This window comes from Aplysia californica, unplaced genomic scaffold, assembly GCF_000002075.1.
Source record: "Aplysia californica isolate F4 #8 unplaced genomic scaffold, AplCal3.0 scaffold01206, whole genome shotgun sequence".
In the NCBI taxonomy this organism is placed as follows: Eukaryota; Metazoa; Mollusca; class Gastropoda; order Aplysiida; family Aplysiidae; genus Aplysia; species Aplysia californica.
In genome coordinates this window covers 106,178-127,207 of record NW_004798476.1, presented here as the reverse complement: position 1 = coordinate 127,207, position 21,030 = coordinate 106,178, and the positions used below count along the sequence as shown (strand labels likewise).

General features: G+C 37.3%; 1 protein-coding gene across 1 annotated transcript in view; it reads right to left on the bottom strand.

Annotated features, from left to right (window-relative positions):
• Positions 1-720: 720 nt before the first annotated feature.
• The window catches only part of LOC101857461 (ubiquitin-conjugating enzyme E2-17 kDa), a 29,742-nt gene continuing 9,432 nt past the window's right edge, over positions 721-21,030 (bottom strand). Inside the window, exons 2-6 of the mRNA XM_005112198.3 lie at positions 19,610-19,673; positions 8,500-8,531; positions 7,772-7,849; positions 6,903-7,008; positions 721-5,623 (exon numbers count right to left, since the gene is read on the bottom strand). Of these exons, the coding sequence (XP_005112255.1) occupies positions 5,481-5,623; positions 6,903-7,008; positions 7,772-7,849; positions 8,500-8,531; positions 19,610-19,673 (423 nt within the window). The 3' untranslated portion in view covers positions 721-5,480. The remainder of the gene's footprint in view (positions 5,624-6,902; positions 7,009-7,771; positions 7,850-8,499; positions 8,532-19,609; positions 19,674-21,030) is intronic.

Below are 21,030 nucleotides of genomic sequence, written 5' to 3'. Positions count from 1 at the left end.
TTCAGTACGCAGTTTTGGTGTTTTAAAACATTTTTAATGACCTCTCGCCTTTCATTCTAACGTCAAAGTCAAATTAAACGAAGAAAAGTCATACCTTCCTCCGAGAGAGGTTTTTTGTCAGCGTAACCTTTCTAAAAAAGCGTTCTTCCGAAATTGGAATTCTTATTTATTCAAAAACTTGTTAGTTTCACTTTGATTTTTTTTACACAAGCAGGGTAACTCTGTTCACAAAGGGTGCGCATTTGCGAAGAGGGCGCCACCGAATTTTGAGGACACTTTTTTAATTGGCTCAAAGAGAGGAGTGGACCCTCTTGTTAAGTAGACTCTTTGGTTCAGTACATGTACCGTACCATTCGTTCTCAATCTCAACCACAACTGGAGGATTCGACTACTCAGCGGATTCATAGTCTGAGAAGGTGTGAAACTTTAAACTCTCTTTGATAAACAAAATGGCCTGCTGACATCTGGAGAGTGCATAGATCTGTCACCTAGTCTTAGTAAGGACTACCGTCACCTGTCATTTCAAGGTGTGACTCGTCTTAACTTAAATGTTAACTACGTTTGTGCACGATGAGAACATCTTGTTTATCAGCGAGATAATCATCCTTAAGAATGGATTTGAAATAGATTTACATTATGTAAATACTTTACTTATGACCATATTTCAATTTCTGAACTGACTGAAATAAAGTGAATGAATAAGAGAATGAATCAATGAATGAAATATATAATTTCTTTATTCAGTCAGGTATATAAAATGCACCAGACAATGTCAGTCATGAGCGCTTCAATTAAGCCGGTTCATAAAGAAAGCTTGTCCAGAACCTCGTATAAGCACGACGCTCTCTCAAACTGGGAGTGATGAAACAACGCACTACTGTTTTTGACACAATGTGACTGACTGGGAGAAGACATTAAGTATTAAGCCCAAAAACGAAATTAGAAAAAATAGCGGGTTACGAGGTTTCATCACTCCACCAGTGATATGCTGCATTCCATGCAACATTACACTACTGAGCCTGATAATATTTCTCACAAGTTTATTGAATGATAGCCCATAAACTATTGTAACACTGGAAACAGGTGTTTACTTGCCCGCTAGAAAAAAACTTGACAAAACAGAATATAAAAAACAATAAGTAAAATAAAATGCAAATAGGTAGTCTCAGTATGCCTTTATTACACTTGTACATCATGAGAAAGGTACATTAACAACAACAAAATAAAAAAATGTGTACTGTGCACCCATGTACAATTCAATGGTGAGTATCAATGTTTCAGATATATGGCCACAGCTGAAAAAAGCAAGTCGCCCTTCCCCAGCATCAGTTTTCGGTACAAGCAGCAGCTTCACAAAACGAATGAGATGATGGTAAACATTGCAACATTAGTCTCAATCAACATTCCGAAAACTAAATGTCCAGAGATAGTTCATCCTACACATAACCCAGTATTGAGCTTACATATTATATATTTTATATATATATATATATATATATATATATATATATATATATATATATATCAATATATCAATGGGCTAGACAGGGAACCACGGAGGAAGACAATGCATTACCGGTACATGTACTTGTGTTACCAACTTTTGAATTAAGGCTGCATTTAAATTAATTTAATTTAACTAAATGAAAGACATACTAGCATATGCCTCCTGCAGCTGATACCAAACAGCGTCAAATAAAAATTTTCAGCTATAAAGATAAATCAAAATGCCCCAATGAAAAAGGAGCTGCAAAAGCCTCAGAGGGTGTGGGGTCAATATAAAAGCTGTAACAACGAAATTGACATCCACACGTTTTTAAAAGCCAACATATAATGTAGTGCCATCTTTGTCCAGTATGGGAGCAGACTTTGATATGACCATATGTTTCATCAATCAAAAAGTGAAACGTAAAAAAAATGTGTCACCATCTCAAGCCTCCTAGATTCCATGCTGCTACTGTCGAAAAGTTAATTGTAGGCTCCTTTTACATCACATACATGCAAAACAATACCTGTGTGAAGCTATGACAAAGTAACACTATAATCAGCACCAATAGGAAAAATATAAAAGTGTACGGAGTACCAGTAAATGCTTTATGATTTATAAAACTGAAGGTTAACATTTCCACTCTGTGATTTGCTAAAGCTGTATATTTAACAAGCTAAACAAATTAGTTGAGACAGCAGCTTTGAAAGACGGAAAAACAAAATGGGCATCTCAGCATGCCACGACCTAGGCCAGTGGTAGATAATCTTCCCCTTTTCTGATGCACAGGGGCGACATAACTTTTTCAGTCTAAGGCAGACGCTAACCTGTCCCTCGCAGATGCCAAGGAAAATTGAATCTTCGTCTGACATGAGTTTCATAACGGAAAATAAAAAATACTACTTGAGACAAGGAAAGAGTTACATGTCTATTTATGGGATTTCCTGCCCCCCTCCCCCCAACCCAACACTGATTTGAAATTACAATCAAACTGGAGTTTAACATCATCTTATATATATGCAACACATTTTTCCTACATTGATGAGCATTCCCAAATTCTCTATACTCAATGCTTCCCTAACTCTCTGCACTCTATGGATATGAAGAACTGGCATTTTCTAGAAATACACCTGGACAAACCCAGAAACGATTTCTTTGAAACAAGAACCTGACTCAAATTTGGAAATAGAAACTGGAAAATCATTTCAAAATCAGGCCTTTGAAAGTAACAGACATACTGATTCCATTTTCAACATTCACAGGAAGTCCAGCCATTAATCATTTTAGTGTTGAAAATACCAACAGTGCTATTCCATTGTACAGAGATATGACAATTTTCCTCAACGCTGGTCACCTTACAATACTTTGGAATTTTCTTTATGGTCACAATGCTGATAAAGTGTTTGATACTGTAGAGTATAAGCATATATATGTCAGTTGCAACAGAACTGCAAAAAATTGAGCAATGGATACTGTTCTTTGAAAATTGTCAGAAGAGCTTTAAAAAAAAAAGGCTACAGTTACATGTAATGCAATCCTTTCTGTTCTCAATAAGGACTTTAAAATTAAAAACACCCTGAAAAATTATATAATTAGCTGTAAGTTCTAAAAATTACAATACACCAAACAAAAGAAAAAGCTACTGTGTCTCACCTATAATACCAGTCATTGTCCAAAACAACAATCAAGATACCACCTTTATATCTCACTGGAGATGCAGTAGAGTCTGCTTAACCCAAACACTTTTAATCCGAAAACAGTGATAAATGGAAAGAACATAAAGTCCCTGATTGTTTACTCTTCTATTTGAGCGAAATTTCAAAATCGAAGAAAACCAGGCCATTTCCCAGATATCTGTTTAAAAACTGACTCTACTGTCTGTCTGTATTGTCACAGGCCTTTATGAGGTAGAATCAATAATATAGCTCAACACTAGCAAGGGTAACTTGAAAAGGTTCATGCCACAGAGTTCTAAAACTATCTAGATGAGGATCTCAGAAATCAATCGCGAGTAAAAATGACATTTTAATAAGTGAAACAATTAGTAGTACCAGTTGCGAAGAAAATCCCCAAATACTGATTGACTTAGAAACACGTCTGTAGATCATCATACATTAATGTTTTGCGAATGTTCTGACAAAAGGAGAAAAGCATCTATTGGAAATAAATAATGGCCAAAAACGTAGTTACTTCACATAGAAAAAGTGAAAAAGTAAAAGACATATCGGTAGTCAAAAGCATTTATAGCCAATTTATATGGTTCGACTGAACAGTCAAAATCACTCATTTCCAAAGGGTATTGTATGAATATACACTTGGCTAGTCGAGGTCGTGCTATCTTAGGGAAAAAAAACCCCTCAACCTTTTATCCTAAACACATTTGCAGGCAAACACTAAAGCCTATTGAACAGCTCTATGAAAGATTTTGTCCTAGGAACCTTTTATATTGCAAAAAGGAACTACTTTGAGGTGTTAAAATTAATACAGCATATACCGTGATCCTTGTCAATCAGTTTTGTTAAATAAAAACAAACAATTATCAGTTTGAAAAGATTCTGAAACGAAGGGGAAAAAACCCCTGACAGAACATTACTCAAACAAAAACACAAATGACAATTTATTTGTGGGCAAATCAAATAATCTGCTGGGGGATAACAGAATTTCCAGTTCGCATATATATAAAATGTGGCACTGTACCTATGATAAAACAACCGACAAAACTGAGGAGCTAGGAAATCATTAAACTAAAAGAAACACTGTCTTGTTGATAGAACAGACTGTGAGGTCCAATCAGGGGGAAAATAGAGAAAACTTTTCTTAGCACATAATACATTATTGTTAGACGAATGATGATAAACTGGCGCTACCTTGCAAACTTTACATGGGTACAAACAATAAAAGTTACAGCCATTGTACACAGTTAGAACAAACACGGGGGAAAGAGGTATGTAGGATAAGTTTAATTCTATTTTGAGCTGCCTTGTCCAGGCACATGCACAGACATCTCCTCGCAAAAATGTTCCTGATAGGATTTCTGGAAGTATATGTTTTCTTAGTGATAAATGAAACTTTAAAAGCCGTCTCTTTTTTTTTACACAGTAAAAAACACAAAGGTAAAAGAAATTATGTTAAGACTGAAGACAGTAAAAAATGTTGATGTTTCTAAAATCAACTTAAAATTAAAACCATGTTTGCCCTGTCTGCAAAGTCACAGTAGCAAGTAAATTCAAAAGCTGAATTGTTACGAAACTCTTGTTGATGTGTCCAAAAGAAAGAAAAAAAAACCCGCAGTAGAAGCCAAGTACTACTATTGCACTCCGACGACTCTCTCACAATAATGCAAATAGTTTATAAATAAACAAAACACCTTTTCTTTTCATTTTCCTATGATCCTGATGTGCACAATATTTCCAACATTTTGCTGGCTTATTTTCAACCCCATTACATGAAGTTGCATATGAAAGACAAACAAGAAAAGAAAAAGGATATAGTGAGCAAGAACAAAGCAAGAAGCTGTGTCAAACTATCATCACTTTCCCCAACTGGTCAAAACAAATGGTGACAACATTAACACCAGCAGAGCATGTAAGTGTTGTCTTATTTCTGCCAGGTAGTGGTAGTTTTCAATCTCAAGACCCGAATCTCTCCCTAAAATTTGTGATCCAAAAGTATCTGCAAATTGCATTTTCCGTACATCATTAACTTGTACACACATTATTGTGATTCTTTCTTAGAGCAAACTGAGAAAACATAATGTCATAACTGCATTTAAAAGACCCTTCCCAACTGGCATGCAATGACAGAGATTTTTTTTAAAAAGAAGAGAGAACCTGTCTCAGAAAGAGACCCCCCTCCCAAATCCCAAGAATTGATTAACATCCGTTAAAATCAAGACAAGTTCTCTCCAGAAACCTCACAGAATAAATATCTATTAACTAAATTGCATTAACTTAGGCATGAATACATTTGAAAGCGCAAAGAACAATCTCGATGATCACTGCAAGGCATACTTTCGGGTCCACTCCTTTGCTAACTCCTCATATTTTGATCTGTCTGTTTTATAAACTTTGGCAATTTCAGGTACAAGAGGGTCTTCAGCATTTGGATCTGTCAGCAGCGACGTTATTGAAATCAAAACTGTTGAAAAAGTAAAATGAAAAAAGACTATTCAGTGTCGTGTCGTCATCAAGATAGGATAAGAAAACAATCTGTTTTTTCAGTACAAATCACACACAAGTAGAGCAACACAAGTAGTCAAACCAGTTCAAACACCCACCTGTTCAAACGACCACTTCCTACTTTGTGTTTTTTTAATATAAAATGATACCATCCAAAATGTCCACTTGTCTAAGACAACTATTTCCCTCTCAACAATGAGTGGTCGTCTTTGACAATTTTGACTGTACTTACATAGAGTCGATAAAAATTCAACAAAAAAACGCTTACAGTACACTAAAAATTCTGGCAGATTCTATAAGTGAGGAATGTGCCTTTTACTTCTGAAGACGGAAAGTTACACCTCTTAAAACACACTACTGAATTGTGAGACTAAATGAGAAATACAACATGATTACTGATTTTATGAGCTGGACATGAAGCAAAGAGAGACAAACTGGTAGTAACATGACAACAAAGTGATGATAAAAACATGGAAGCTACAGTTTTACCCTTCCCCCACCTGCAAAGCATGTATAAAGCTCTAACCTAAAAACAGAAGGAGTATTTTTTAATATGCAAGAGCAGACACTGTTGTTGACAAAAGACATCAAGGAAACACCACAGTCCCACAAACTTATACCCAGTACACATTGCGACTTTGATTCAATTCAATTCAGCCACTTTTATTTTCAGGAAGGGGCAAAAGCTACACCATTTTGGCACAATACAACTGAATTAACTGTAATCTTCAAAATAAGATATGTTTCGTTTTTTATGGACATGAGTCGAACTGGTTGTAGCTGTTGGACGTTAACACAAGGCCCACGAGTCACAAGGTCAGGATCATATTCTTTTTTAAATGCCCGCAGAATACGATACTGGACAGTGCTGATTTGGAGAGGCTGATTAAATTCAAAATCCTCTCAACACAGCAAGCGTGATATGCCGCAGCAGGCACTTGAAGCCTCTATTAAAGGAAATGTCTGTGTTATGAATGGTAAGTTTTGTGTACAGCACTGTGTGCCAGTCAAAGTTTTCCCTGTTTTAACTTCTGGGTCAAATTTGATACAATATGGGAGAAGTCTATTTGTAGCATGCACTAAAGCTGCCATTAATAAACCCGACTAGATCCTGCAAAAGAGCACCCAGTATTTGTAATAGCTCAGTGGTGAAAGAAAATCTGAGAACAACCGCAGTTTAAGACAAAGTTTAAAATGATCTGAATATGAACAAATATTCAATACTGTATTACATTTACCTTTTGATATGGTGAGGGCAGGAGACCATTGAGATCTAAGTATATCTAAGCATATACTGCCATTGGCATGGATATTTGGGTGGTAGATCTTTGTTGTGAAAGTAATCTGAAAAGAGAAAGATGCAAAGAAAATAAAAATCCAAAGAACAATGAACTGCAATCAAGAGACTACTATTGGATAGCATAAGAAAATAAGATGGTGAGATTACATCACATTTCAAAATCCTGTCCATTCCTGGCAATTACAGAAAGCTAAATCTGGAAATGGACTAGATTTTTTAATCTACAGTATTTTTGGAATTTCCACACAGATCTCAACTGAGAATAGATGGTCTCTTTGTATATTGAATTTTACCTTCTAATTAAATATTGTCAATTATCTTTACAAGTAGGTTAATCCAATTAAATTCTCTCAGATTTGAGAATCATCATCATCATCCAGTGCCAGATCTGCGGCAGACATCGGCAATCATGGTTCTCGATTCATTCCTTTGCTCGGATGCTCTAAAAAATGCTACGTTTCCCTGATCTTTCCCTGATACCCATTTATTTAGGTCCCCTAAGTATGTTGTTCTGGGCCTACCCTTGCCTCTTTTGCCTTCAATTTTGCCAGAGAGAGCAAGATTTTCAAGACCTTTATATCTATTCAGGTGTCCCAAAAACTGCATTTGTCGTTTTCTGATTGTTTTTTAACATTGTGGGCTTCATCAAGCACTACCTCATTTGATTTCTTTTCCTTCCACGATACTCTTAGCAATCTCCTAAGAAACCACATTTCTGTTGCTCCTATTTTATTTTCACTGTATTTAGTGATCGTCCAGCATTTTGAGAATAATGAGTGAAAATGCTGTCTCTGGCAAAAATCTCACCTTTGGTGGTTTAAAGGGATAATCTGTTGGAAAATGTATGGACAAAGCAAAGACACCATCTGCATAGGCACTGTCAGGCTGAGGAAAAGAAACACAGCATAAGGTTCTCTGAATTTTGGCAGGGAGCCATTTCAACAGAAACGGAATGTCCTACATACCCACAGCTGCTAAAAAACCCACTGACACAGCAGTTATTAAAATAGTGTATACATTGCTAGTTTATACTACAAAATTATTACAAAACTTTAATCCTTGTGGGCTGGTATCCTGAATGAAAATGTTTTACACCCCCATAGACACAGGTTAGATCATTTAGGAGGGTGGCTACTTTAACTCCATCTGTCAGGCAGATTAAGATACAACATTTCATCAGAAAAGACAGCCACACTCCATAAAATTAATGTGCAAGTTCTGAAGTACTTTTCAGAACTTTAAAGATGTGAAAAAAACTAGATTCGAGCCAAAAACATACAACAATAAATAAAATGAAAAAGATAAAGACTATGAGAGAGTTCATCGTGAACAATTTAAGTAGTAATGAGTAAATGTAAAGAGACATGCCAAATAGCACAGCCATAGCCATCATCAACAACAACAACAATGATATTTAATGCGAGTATGTTAACTGGTTTCTGTCATCCATCACAGCCTAAAGTGACAAAAAAATGTCCACACATACAGCCTGTCTGATTTCAGATTATTGTAGGGACTTCCACAATGGTACTTACAGGTCCTAAAATCATAGCTTCCCACTGGTACACTGCAAGAAAAACAAAATTTAAAAAGTCATATTTTCAGACACCGTAAAATAATGACACTTCATTACAAATTAGCCAAGTTCCTTCCACATGTTCAATAAAATAACCCATAAATATATATGCGTGAGGCAGCTTGGTGAAATCAGGCGCTCGTAAAAATAATGAAAGTAAAGAAACTTTACTTTTCCGCTGGTTTGGCAATTTTTTTAGCAGAATTGTGTTTTTTAACACCTTCTATGTCCATGTAAGAACCCATTTCAGAGTGAATTATATTGACAAACATTAGTGTGAATTATATTGAAAAACGTTGAGTACCAGTAAAGGCAAAAAAAAAAGTAAATTGTCAGTTTCCACCGACTCTGAAGCTCTGTAAAAAACAAAACTTTGACAACCATTTTCGCACTAATTTTACCGCTAAAACCAGGTGACCCCACCTCATTCAATCGCAAATATCTCGACATGTACTTAAGAAAAATGGGTAATTCTTTTATCGAAAGCAAGGAAAATGAACTAGGTTTAAGGTGATACCCATAACTCCACATGCCCAAAAATTGACGAATAGGCTGATTCCACAGCGTCGTGACACACACACACAGATCTAGATCTATATATATGTGTCCCTGCCGGTCAATATCAGTCATATGAAGGACATTTCAAAACTGAGTTAACATTTTTTTTTTTTTAACTATCACCTTTTCCCTATAATTTAAAACAAGAATGAAGTAAAAATATGACCATATCTGGACGAAAATACAGAAATTTTAATTGTGCGAGGAATGACAAAAAGGAGAAAATGGCCTCCGAAGTTGAGCAACATGTTTCCATAGCAATGGGGATCTTAGAATTGAGATAAAGACTTGAAATTTAGCAGTTATCTTGGCTATGCCACTACAGGGTAACATACATGTATAGGATTAGAAAACTATTCATTCACAGAGAAAAAACTTATGGATAAAACAATATTTTCACGAGAACAGACTTCACGTCAAATGCAACAAAATATTAGCATTATACTAGGTATCAGATACTAAATTTTCAAAGTAGCTGTACGTCAAATTCATCTAATTCATATGAAAGGCCTATGTCTCCTGAGAATTTTGGTACCATACTTTTACCTCTCAGTCAATGTTTAAGAATGGCAGCTGTTTCAATTTAACATAATATTGCTGAAGTCGCTAACTGGCTGCAACTCCATGATTGACAGATAATAAAAGAGTACCAAGTGCACCAAACATTTCTACATTAAGAGAGTACCATCATTATAACAAAGAAATGAAGCCTAGTTTTTTTCAAGACGGTGAGATCATTACAAATCAGTATTTTATTGCCTCAAACACGATGATCTGTCGTTATTTCAATAAAAACACTGAGCGTTGTCACGGCCGGAACCACATCGGTCCCCACGGCGAGCGAGTCGGCTCTATACTGTTGTATAGGCCTACTGAGTGCTCCTCGGAGTTTCGTGGAAGGATTCGTGCAAAATAATTCCAAGCCGATGACTTTATTCTAATAGAAAAGGAACTGTTCTTTCTATTGGTACCTTTTTAGCCGGCATTTTACACATTTCGTGTAAAAAATTATCTTTGAAAACTTACACGCTTTTAAAAAATGTTTTCTACCCAAACACCAAAAATAATAACCACGGGAAACCACGCTCAAAGCTGTATAGTTCTCCACGAATGAAAAGACGGCATTTAATCTTCAATCCCCTCTGCAAAGCATTCGAATACAAGGGTGTCAATTTAAATTTGAACCGACCGACCCCGCATTCCGACCGCGAGGGGCTTCCCTTTCCACGGAAATTCTCTAGCTCCAAATAATCGGATAAACAAACAACTTACACTATTGTAATGAAGAAAGTCTGAACTTTTTCAAAGTGTTCAGCATTTGGTGTTTTACAGCAAAAGAGCAAAGAAACAGAGGTCTGAATTACCCCCATTTCACAGAAACCACGCGCTCGGAAGGCAGCGAGTCGACTTACGTGCCGTATACGCTACCTAATTATACGTTTGCAATAACCCCAAGAACACTTGAGAGCACACACTCACACACATACCCAAACATACAAACCCACATACACACACATGCCCATAGACCGCCCCAGTGGCCTCTGGGTAGGGATTCCGCTTTGAGAGAGATCTAGAGGAAGGTTAATTCATCTTTTAAAATCACTAAAACAACAAAAACGAATTTTTAAAGTCAATCCAAGTGTAAAACTGAAAGAACAACAGACGATAACAGTCAGCTGTTTACGTAAACAAGCTTGAAGTGAGCTAGATCTGGAAGGCGGTGGCTCGGATTTTCTGATTAGGGGAAGAAAAGAAAATCGAAATAATGAAGGTCTCGATCTAGACACAGATCTACCCATCCACAGTTCATCCAGTTTCGCACAGCCCGCATCGCGTTCCCACCCACCCCCTCCCATTCCTACCGTAGGCCAACCCTCGCCCATCCTCATGGCTTTGGGGCGCTAGATTCTATATTTCACGAGGCCACAGAATTCTACACTTAGTGTAGAATTCTGTGCACGAGGCACACTAAATCTAGCAATACAATGTGTTCGGAATCGATGATGGGGCTTGTGCTTCGCGTGACATGGAGAGAAAGGAGAAAAATTCTTCGCTTTTGAGGCCGCTAATTGCTTTTATTTGGTTATCACGACCTCGGTCTGTTTGCAACCTCGTTGGAGCTGACGTACATTTACAAAGAGATAGAGGGGGGAAAAAATCGGGGGAAAATGATTGCCTCATTGGAGCCGACTTCTCATTGAATGAGACCTCGTTGAATGCGACACCCACTGTATGCGCTCCTTGCTGTGTGTGTTATTCTTGAACCATGGATTAGTTTAAGCAGTGCCGGGAAGATAATTTGTCACTCAGAAAAAAAGCCACTCTTTGACATTCATACAGAAAATTCTCTTCAACAAACCTTCAACTTCATCTCTCCACTTCCATTTGATACATAACACCAGTAATATTCTAGCTGTACGCAAAACAATGTTTGAATACAACCCTGCCCTTAAGCAGTGGCTATTCATGGCTGTTACAAAGAGTCCACATGACTTGACAGGATCTTCACGATTGACAAATTACTAGAGAGTAGAAGAGGACAAGCAGTTTTGTGAAAAGTAATTTTTTGACAAACTTGACGAAATTGTTTCCCTATTATTGCAGACAAAATACAGGCAAAGTCTATCTTGAATCACATTTTCAAAGGCTTGCAAGCCTTTGGCCCTTTATAGGGAGTACAAAAGAAAATGCGACGAAGAGTCAAATCGGAACGCACTGTTCCTGACAACTTACAGAGAAATATTCAAAAAGATCAACCCGTCGTTACATGTAGGCCTATTCCAAAAGAGCAATTTGATGTATGTAAGGTAGGAGAAGGAATCAAATGAAAAGTTGCACAAAACCCTGTGGATGGGCCCAGATTGCGTGTAGTGTGCATGGAATTGGAAGTTGGTATGTTAGCACCGGCATTGAAAGCATCTGCTGCACTAAATATTATCACAGAAGGTCCAAATTAGCTGTCTGTACCTTTATTTTTAAAATTTCGTTACCAAAGATGTGAGGTGCTACATTTGGCACGAAGGAGAAGGACCACTGATTGCCAATGTATTCTCTTCTTGTGTCAGTAACATCCTGTAAGAGCCTATTCACAATATGCTGGGTTCATTGTATACAGTGATGATTCTGCTTATCAGCACCACAACGCTATCTTGTCAAATGCAATCAACGACATTTGTACCTGATAAAACTAAACTGTAGAGCACAAATAACTTGAAACAGGACACATGTAAAAGGAAGTGGATAGCACACACAGTGTAATCAAAGGGTCCCTGAAAAAAATGGTCTGGTCTATGTGCTCATGGACAGTTTTGAATTTTAAACAAAGAAATCAGAACAATATATCCCTTCACCTTCCTTTTGATGTTCGATTTCCGTACCATTCAAACCTGGCTGAACCAACGGCGGCCCCAATGTCACAAACTTTTGTTGCCTTTGATATACTGAACAAAAATATCCAGTACAAATTGGACGTTATGATGAATGGTCTTTTTTACTAAGGACAATTTAACAGATTGAGGTGGCATGAAGGTGTTGGGAATTTTACCGTGAAAACCTCATGCCTAAACATGGAAGAAAATGACTTAATACCTTTAAAATAAAAATGTTTGCACAAAACATTCAAGAAGGAATGTCTTTACAACTTAATATATTGGTAGTTTTAAACATTAATGTCTTATCTGATAAGACAATTAAAGTTAGGAAGAATTTCAAAATACACGCAAGTACTTTCGGTTTTCAAACAAAAAACTATATAACTTTTTTCTTACTTAAAATTCTATTCCTTCTAAAACTATGATCAATTTCTTTTGTCTATAAGCCAAACGCCAAAGAGACCACTGGCGATAGCCCAGTGGCTTTGATTAATGTAATTGTCGTTTAGTACGTTGAATCATGCAGAATTGGGCAAGTCTCAAACGCCTATGTCCAGTACCTTATGTCAGAGACCGTTAATACCAAGACGGTGCAATCCTTCTTCGGCTTTTGTGCACTGTCGGAGAATCAAAGTCAGTGACGGGGCGCGTTGCTCTGCGTCTTAATGAGCTCACACAATACACGCAGTGTTACTATAGCAAGTGCTGTGCTGTGACTAGTTGGTCCCATTTTAGTATTTCATATAAATTCATGAAGATGCATTTTAAAATCTAGCCTCAATTGTTGTGGAAAAATATGACTACGTTAAGGTAAATTGATACAAACTGCTGTGCAAAGTTTAGGTTACATTGATTCACCAATTAAAGAGAAATTTGATGATAAGTTGGGCCACGAATTTTTGGTCATCGTGCAGTCTGGCGTTAATAAATACACTGATTCATTGTCCACTGTGTTGCATTTGCAGGAATTTCCTTTGTTTTCAATTATGTTCGGCTCCTGGAGCATTTTCTGTCTACTGTGCGCTCTGTTCATCAAAGGTTTAAAATGCGTTAAAAAACCCAGCTTCAAACAAACCAACAAGTTTCAAAAGTTTAAAACTGGGCTTTTTCAAGCCAGCCACCATGACTACAATGTTCAATCTCTGAGTGATGAGGGTCATGTGCCTCACATGGGAAAATGAGGAATCTTCTAATATCCCTGTACAGTCCTTGCAGATTACACCGTAAGTTTCTTCAAAGTGTACCCACTTACGTCGAAAATTTTATTTTTTAAGTGCATTGCATCCTTAATCTATTGCAAAATTTAACAATATTAGCAATGTGTCTGTGTTCTTTATCAAGGTCTACCGGAATTGAAACTACCGTTTGACCGAAATTCTTACTCGTTAAGTTTATCAAAAAGCTATCCCTACATCCCTGCAAAAGCTTGAAGGCGATGCGATCATAATTTTGTCCATCATTATCTGTCTCTTCAAACGAAAATGGAATTGTTGGGGGGGGGGGGGGGGGGGGGGGTTGTTGTTGTGAGTGTGTGTGTTCTGGATTGTCAAGATATGTCCACCTTTTCCTCTGGTGCATTTTGATTTGCACTGTAAGTAATCTTCCATTGCAGCTCACAATGTCTGCCACAAGACCTTGCAAAGCAGTGATGTGGATCCACTCACTGACTCACAGTAATGCTTTTACAACTTTCTTTTTGTCTTCTGGGCCAAACTTCATAAATTATCTTTCAACCACAGAAGTGTCTGATGCAAAAATTCATGGTGCTGTGATGTAGTAGTGATTGGGTTACGATATTCGACAGAGAATGACACAAGTTACAAATTGAAAACGTTGAAAAGATCATAAAAGTCATTACAGAAATCAGAAAAAAGGATGTCAGACAAAGGATTAATTCCGAGATACATTTATATAGCGTTCCAATTGCGTTTGATACACTGCGACTAAGCATGAACACAGCCAAACAAACTCTTTGTCATCCGAAACTTGACACACAGTTTGTTAACTTGGGTGCCACCCTGAATGAACCTAAGGCACTGTCTTTTTTATAGAAATTTTCAATACCTGCCCAGTTCACAGTACTGAGGAACTCGGATTCAACGAAGTCATCGAGCCTGACCTAAAATCTCGTTGAATCCGAGTGTTCGTTATAGCAAACACGAGGTTTTGTGTAGATAATTACAGGCACAGAGCAAGTAATGTAATTATAATAATAAATGACATTTATGTAGCGCTCAACCCCGAATAAAGTACACAGGCTCTGAGCGCTTTACAAAACAGTACAACATACAACAGTAACAAAAAATGTTGTGTTCTGACTAAAGAAAATTATTCCAAATATTCATCTTAATAATAAAAAAAACACAGAAACGACTGCAGCTGACATTTGAATGAATCAAAAGATTTGATCTCTCTCAAAGTACTCGGTAAAGCATTCTAGGTCTTGGGGCCTTGATATTCAAATGTCCTTTCACCCATTGTTTTAAGTTTCATAGAGGGTAAAATAAATTTCTTTTTGTCAGCTGATGACCTTAAACTGCGAGTTGGAATGTACAGTCTTAACAGATTTGATAAATATGATGGTGCAGTATCATTTAAACATTTGTGACACAGGGTGGCCAACTTGTTCACAATCCTTTTCTCAACAGGAAGCCAATGCAAAGTTCGTAAAAGAGGTTTAGCAGAGTCTCGCTTTCTTTTCCGTAAAACTAAACGTGCAGCATTGTTTTGGACAGTTTGAAGTCTTTTAACTTTCTCCAGTGATATTCCTGATAACAAGGAGTTACAATAATTAAGTTTTGATAAAATTAAGCTAGTTACTAGTAAAGTATTAATCAGATGACGTATTTTACTAATTTTTCTTATTTCTAAATACATGCAGCTGATTAGAGGATTTACCTCAGCCGACATTGACAAACTGGAATAAAAATAAATGCCAAGATTCTTAACTTTTCTTGAAAATACAATTTTTGCATCACCAATTGTAATGTGATCGTGGTCAACCCTTTTAACATACTTTGCATTGCCTGCCAGAAAGACTTCTGTTTTATTATCACTCAACATCAATTTATTTTTGTTCATGCAGTTTTTCACTAAGGCAATACATTTTTCAGCACGAAGGACAACAGAAGTCACAAGTAGTGCCTGAAATGTCTGCATATTATGAGCTGTGGGGGAAAAAAAAGACTGATTTTTTCAAATACACACGCCTGTGTCATTTCGATTGTTTACCAGAAAGTTGAGTTGCTGTGTAGAGCCAATCATACGGCAACTTTTGATTCCATAGACTAGAGCACAATTCATTACGTAGATCTACATCAGGACTAGCTTATTGTAATAATGATCAGTTGCCAAGGGAAAAAAAGACTGTGACGCGTTCGTATTAATAAATATATATATATATATATATATATATATATATATATATATATATATATATATATATATATATCTGCGACGTTCAACATCCGGACCGCTAGTGCCCCCCCCCCCTCCCCGACACGCACACACAGCCACATGTGTGCAGGCCGCTCATCCGACACCGACACACGGCAGAGTAGACATGTGCGCGTGCCACCAACACAAGTGTTGGTATTTTAAAAAGTCGCTCATGTCTTGTTTTAGTCTACATGCTGTTGAAAGACAAACCAACCCAGAAAAATTACCATATGAAAAGTAAGCACAAGAAAGTTGTAAATATGCCACTGTTAAGTTTTCGAGCACATTTTTCTTTTTCTTCCTTTTCAATTCATACTAGACAAGTACAGTCGAATCCAGTGGCGAAGCGTTTATATAAATATCAAATAATCACTGCTTCCCTTCCGAATTTTGAAACACTGGTGATGTCAAATTCACGGGCCATAAACCCCATAAATTAAATGTGAAAAGATGTTCATAATCACCAATGAACAGTATGCCTAACATTCAAAATGGTTTCACTGCCACAGCAATAGCCTGTTCATCCCTTTCAGGCCACTCCATAAGCAGTCGCAAGCTTTGATTAAGTAAGCTTAAAGTAAGGCTGGAAGAGTCTACCAAAAGAGTTGAAGGGAACATGTGTACAACACTCAAAATTGTTTCACTGTCACATAAATACCCTGTTCACCTCTTTCGGGCCACAGTCATTAGCAGTCAAAGCACTGATTATGAAAGCAAACTATTACACTGGTTGAGTCTACCTCACAAATGTGAGGGGAACTATCTCCTATTAATCTCTTGACTGCAGCGAGTGCTTGTTTTTTTCTCTCGACTTTTTACTGTCCTATAATCAGATTGTGACCTCGATTATGACACAGCTCCTGGCAGCGAAAAACTAGACAAAAACAGCCAAATGTGAAATAGAAAAACAATAATTGTCATGTTCTACCAAAAAGTTTAGACTCCCTGGTGTTGCATATAGTACTGCCATCTCAGCTTCTTTGCTTTGTGTTTGTGCATTCACATCTAAAGTTAGACTTAATGTTAGCCGGAATAATTATTTAATGAGATACTTTCCCATTTATTTTGACGGTTGAACATACAATATGAATTCAGAATTTGTTTTCTTTCACAACTCAATGTAGCTGCCTCGAGTAAGATTCTTGTGTAATATCTCCAGGCCCTATCTGATTTAAATCAGGCGGATTTTTTAAAATTTAAATCAACTTGATTTTTAAAATAAAAATCAGTGATTAAATCACTTTTAAAAAAACTATTTTTATTCAGTTTTTAACACATTTCAACATTCAGAATTCTTTTCCTTGGTTTCATAAAACAGATATAAGGTATAGTAGACTAGATCTAATACTAATATAATCATGCTTAAAAGTCTGCTTTCCCCCCTTTCACTGTAAAATAATACAGTATTCAATTTACTTTTTTTTCCATAAATTGAAATCAGAGCTGGGTTGATTTAAATCAGTTGATTTTTTTTATTTAAATCAACTTGATTTTTTAAATAAAAATCTGTGATTTAAATCACTTTTTAAAAAATGTATTCAGTTTTTACATATTTAAACATTCAGAATTCCTTTCCTTGGTTTTATTAAACAGATATAAGGTTTAGTAGACTAATATAATCATGCTTAAAAGTCTGCTTTCCGCCCTGTCACTGTAAAATAATACAGTATTCAATTTACTTTTTTTTCATAATTGAAATCAGGGTTTCGTTGATTTAAATCAGTTGATTAAAATTTTTTTTAATCAACTTGATTTTAAAAATAAAACTCAGTGATCACTTTTTAAAAATGTATTCTGTTTTTACATCTTTAAACATTCAGAATTCCTTTCCTTGGTTTTATAAAAACAGATATAAGGTTAAGTAGACTAATATAATCATGCTTTAAAAAGTCTTCTTTCCCCCCTGTCACTGTAAAATAATACAGTATTCAATTTACTTTTTTCCATAATTGAAATTAGCATTTTTCTTTTTCTTTTTAGACAAACACAAGCGCGCACACACATACACACACACACACACTGTATCTATGCATAATTACCCCCCCCCCCCCCTTCCTTTTAGACTGACATTTTCTTCATTTTTTGTCTGTAGCCATTTAATTCACTGATATAGCAGATTATGGCTTTCTTTTGCAGTTGCTTAAATTAATCATTACTTAAAATAAAGACAATGCATTTTGCACTAAAAGAACATACTTTTAGCCACCAAAAAATCCCAAACTGTGTCGACATTTTAAAAAAAATGTTAAAAAATATTTAAAAATCCGATTAAAATTTTTAAAATCGATTTTAAAAAATTTTAAATAAAAAAATTTAAAAGATCACCAACCCTGCCTATCTGGTCCCATCCCACTTTGATTACACTGTCAAACAAGTCAGCCTTCGCCCCTAGCCAAACCTGTCTAAACGGAAACCTGTCAGAATCTCCCCGCTCCTCCCTTGATGTAATATTCCTCTTTAATAACCTGTATAAAACGGAAACCTGTCGGACGCGGAAACGGAAAGAAAAATCAGCTCCCTTCTGAGGGTTTTACCTGTCTAAGCCGGAAAATGCTTTGCCCGCTCAGCCCTGATTTGAAACAAAACTCGCAAGTTTGGTTCCGCCGGTTTTAAACTTAATGTCATGCCGCTGGGAGAGGAAGGGGCGAGGGGGTGCAATTTGGGGGTAGATGTTACTCCATCTATGTGAGCACTGAGAAATGCAGATAGTCAGGGTAGTGTGGGTGTGAAATATCACGAGTGCCAGTGAAAGTGCTCGAGTAGCGAGCCACCACGGAACCTTTCCAGAGTAGCCAGAAGTCAGGTATGAAATTAGTTTGACCAATGCCTGCCGCCCTGATCATATTCATACGGCCAGCTGAGAAACGAGATCCTCAAATTGTTGTTACATGATGGCAATGAGGGGTGGCATTAGGTGACTGTGTTTGTTACACTGATGGTAGGGGCTAAGGGTGGAAGCAAAGGAGATGTTCAAGCGTTTTTGCTTTTAATGGGTCAAACAATGGTCCTATGAAATGCAGGCACTGGTGGGAATTTGGTAATAGGATAAGTAAGACTGACACATGTCATTATCAGTGAGGATAGCAGTTGAGGTGGTAAGTTTTGACCAGTGCTTGCCAACTGGACAAGCGACCCTTGATCCAACCGGCTGGGCCTTTAACCCCCCCCCCCCCTCCCCCTCCATCTCCCCTGTATAAGACGGAAAATGCCTAAGACGGAATTTTTTTTTCTGGCCACCTTGTCATTTTGTCTTACACAGGTTCGAGTGTACATGATTTTATTGCATAATTAGAGAGTGGGATGAGATAACGAAAATGCTGTGGGCTGGAGCTAATAGCCTTTAATAGGGGCAGGGTTGAAGGCTGAAGAGAAAATTTAGTCGTACTTGTGCTGAATTTTTCAATTCAAATTTTTAAACTCTTTATCTCCAACAAGCCCGTCCTAGCGGCCTGTGGTCAGAACTGCAGTGCTGGTGAACTGCTCGGTCACATTCCTTTAGGATGATTTTGACATTATATTTATTTACAGCGACTGCTGAAACAGGTCCTTCTTTCCGGGAGTTCTTTCTTTAGATGAAGAACTATCAAATAGGTTCATTTTTTACAATTAGTTATCAATTTAGTGATGTGTATGTCACTTTCAGGTTTTGTACCAAAAGAGGGCCCGTGCATAGTGGGAAAACCCTGCAGAGTTAATACGTACGGTCATCTCCAACTGGGCCAGCTGAACATCCTGCCGGAGGGTCTCGTCTGAGATCTTGTAATTCCTACCAATTAAATCATAAAAATACATCACAGCCTGCGCACAGCACATATGAGAAAACAATACTGGAGAGTCTGTTGATTCCGGAATTTATGGATTTCTATCAGTGTCTGTTAAAGAAACACAGAAACAAGACTGCAATACCTTACACAAGACCAAATCAGTTGATTAGAGGTAGATATAAAGAAACAAAAATGGTTATTAATTTACTTCCATTTCAAATCATGTAGGCTATATTTCAGTACAAAATGATATAATATGACATCTACAGTACAAAGATACCATGCATTGTCAATGTGAAACTTAAACATAATTTTGCTGAACGGAATGTCTATGTACACGGTAACCGGGCACCTAGCCTCAGAGTACCATACACGGTAACTGAGCAAGTAGCCTCAATATCTATGTAAACGGTAATTGGCAACCGGGCACGTAGTAAAAAAATGTTAAAAATATTTAAAAATCCGATTAAAATTTTTAAAATCGATTTTAAAAAATTTTAAATAAAAAAAATTAAAAGATCACCAACCCTGCCTATCTGGTCCCATCCCACTTTGATTACACTGTCAAACAAGTCAGCCTTCGCCCCTAGCCAAACCTGTCTAAACGGAAACCTGTCAGAATCTCCCCGCTCCTCCCTTGATGTAATATTCCTCTTTAATAACCTGTATAAAACGGAAACCTGTCGGACGCGGAAACGGAAAGAAAAATCAGCTCCCTTCTGAGGGTTTTACCTGTCTAAGCCGGAAAATGCTTTGCCCGCTCAGCCCTGATTTGAAACAAAACTCGCAAGTTTGGTTCCGCCGGTTTTAAACTTAATGTCATGCCGCTGGGAGAGGAAGGGGCGAGGGGGTGCAATTTGGGGGTAGATGTTACTCCATCTATGTGAGCACTGAGAAATGCAGATAGTCAGGGTAGTGTGGGTGTGAAATATCACGAGTGCCAGTGAAAGTGCTCGAGTAGCGAGCCACCACGGAACCTTTCCAGAGTAGCCAGAAGTCAGGTATGAAATTAGTTTGACCAATGCCTGCCGCCCTGATCATATTCATACGGCCAGCTGAGAAACGAGATCCTCAAATTGTTGTTACATGATGGCAATGAGGGGTGGCATTAGGTGACTGTGTTTGTTACACTGATGGTAGGGGCTAAGGGTGGAAGCAAAGGAGATGTTCAAGCGTTTTGGCTTTTAATGGGTCAAACAATGGTCCTATGAAATGCAGGCACTGGTGGGAATTTGGTAATAGGATAAGTAAGACTGACACATGTCATTATCAGTGAGGATAGCAGTTGAGGTGGTAAGTTTTGACCAGTGCTTGCCAACTGGACAAGCGACCCTTGATCCAACCGGCTGGGCCTTTAAC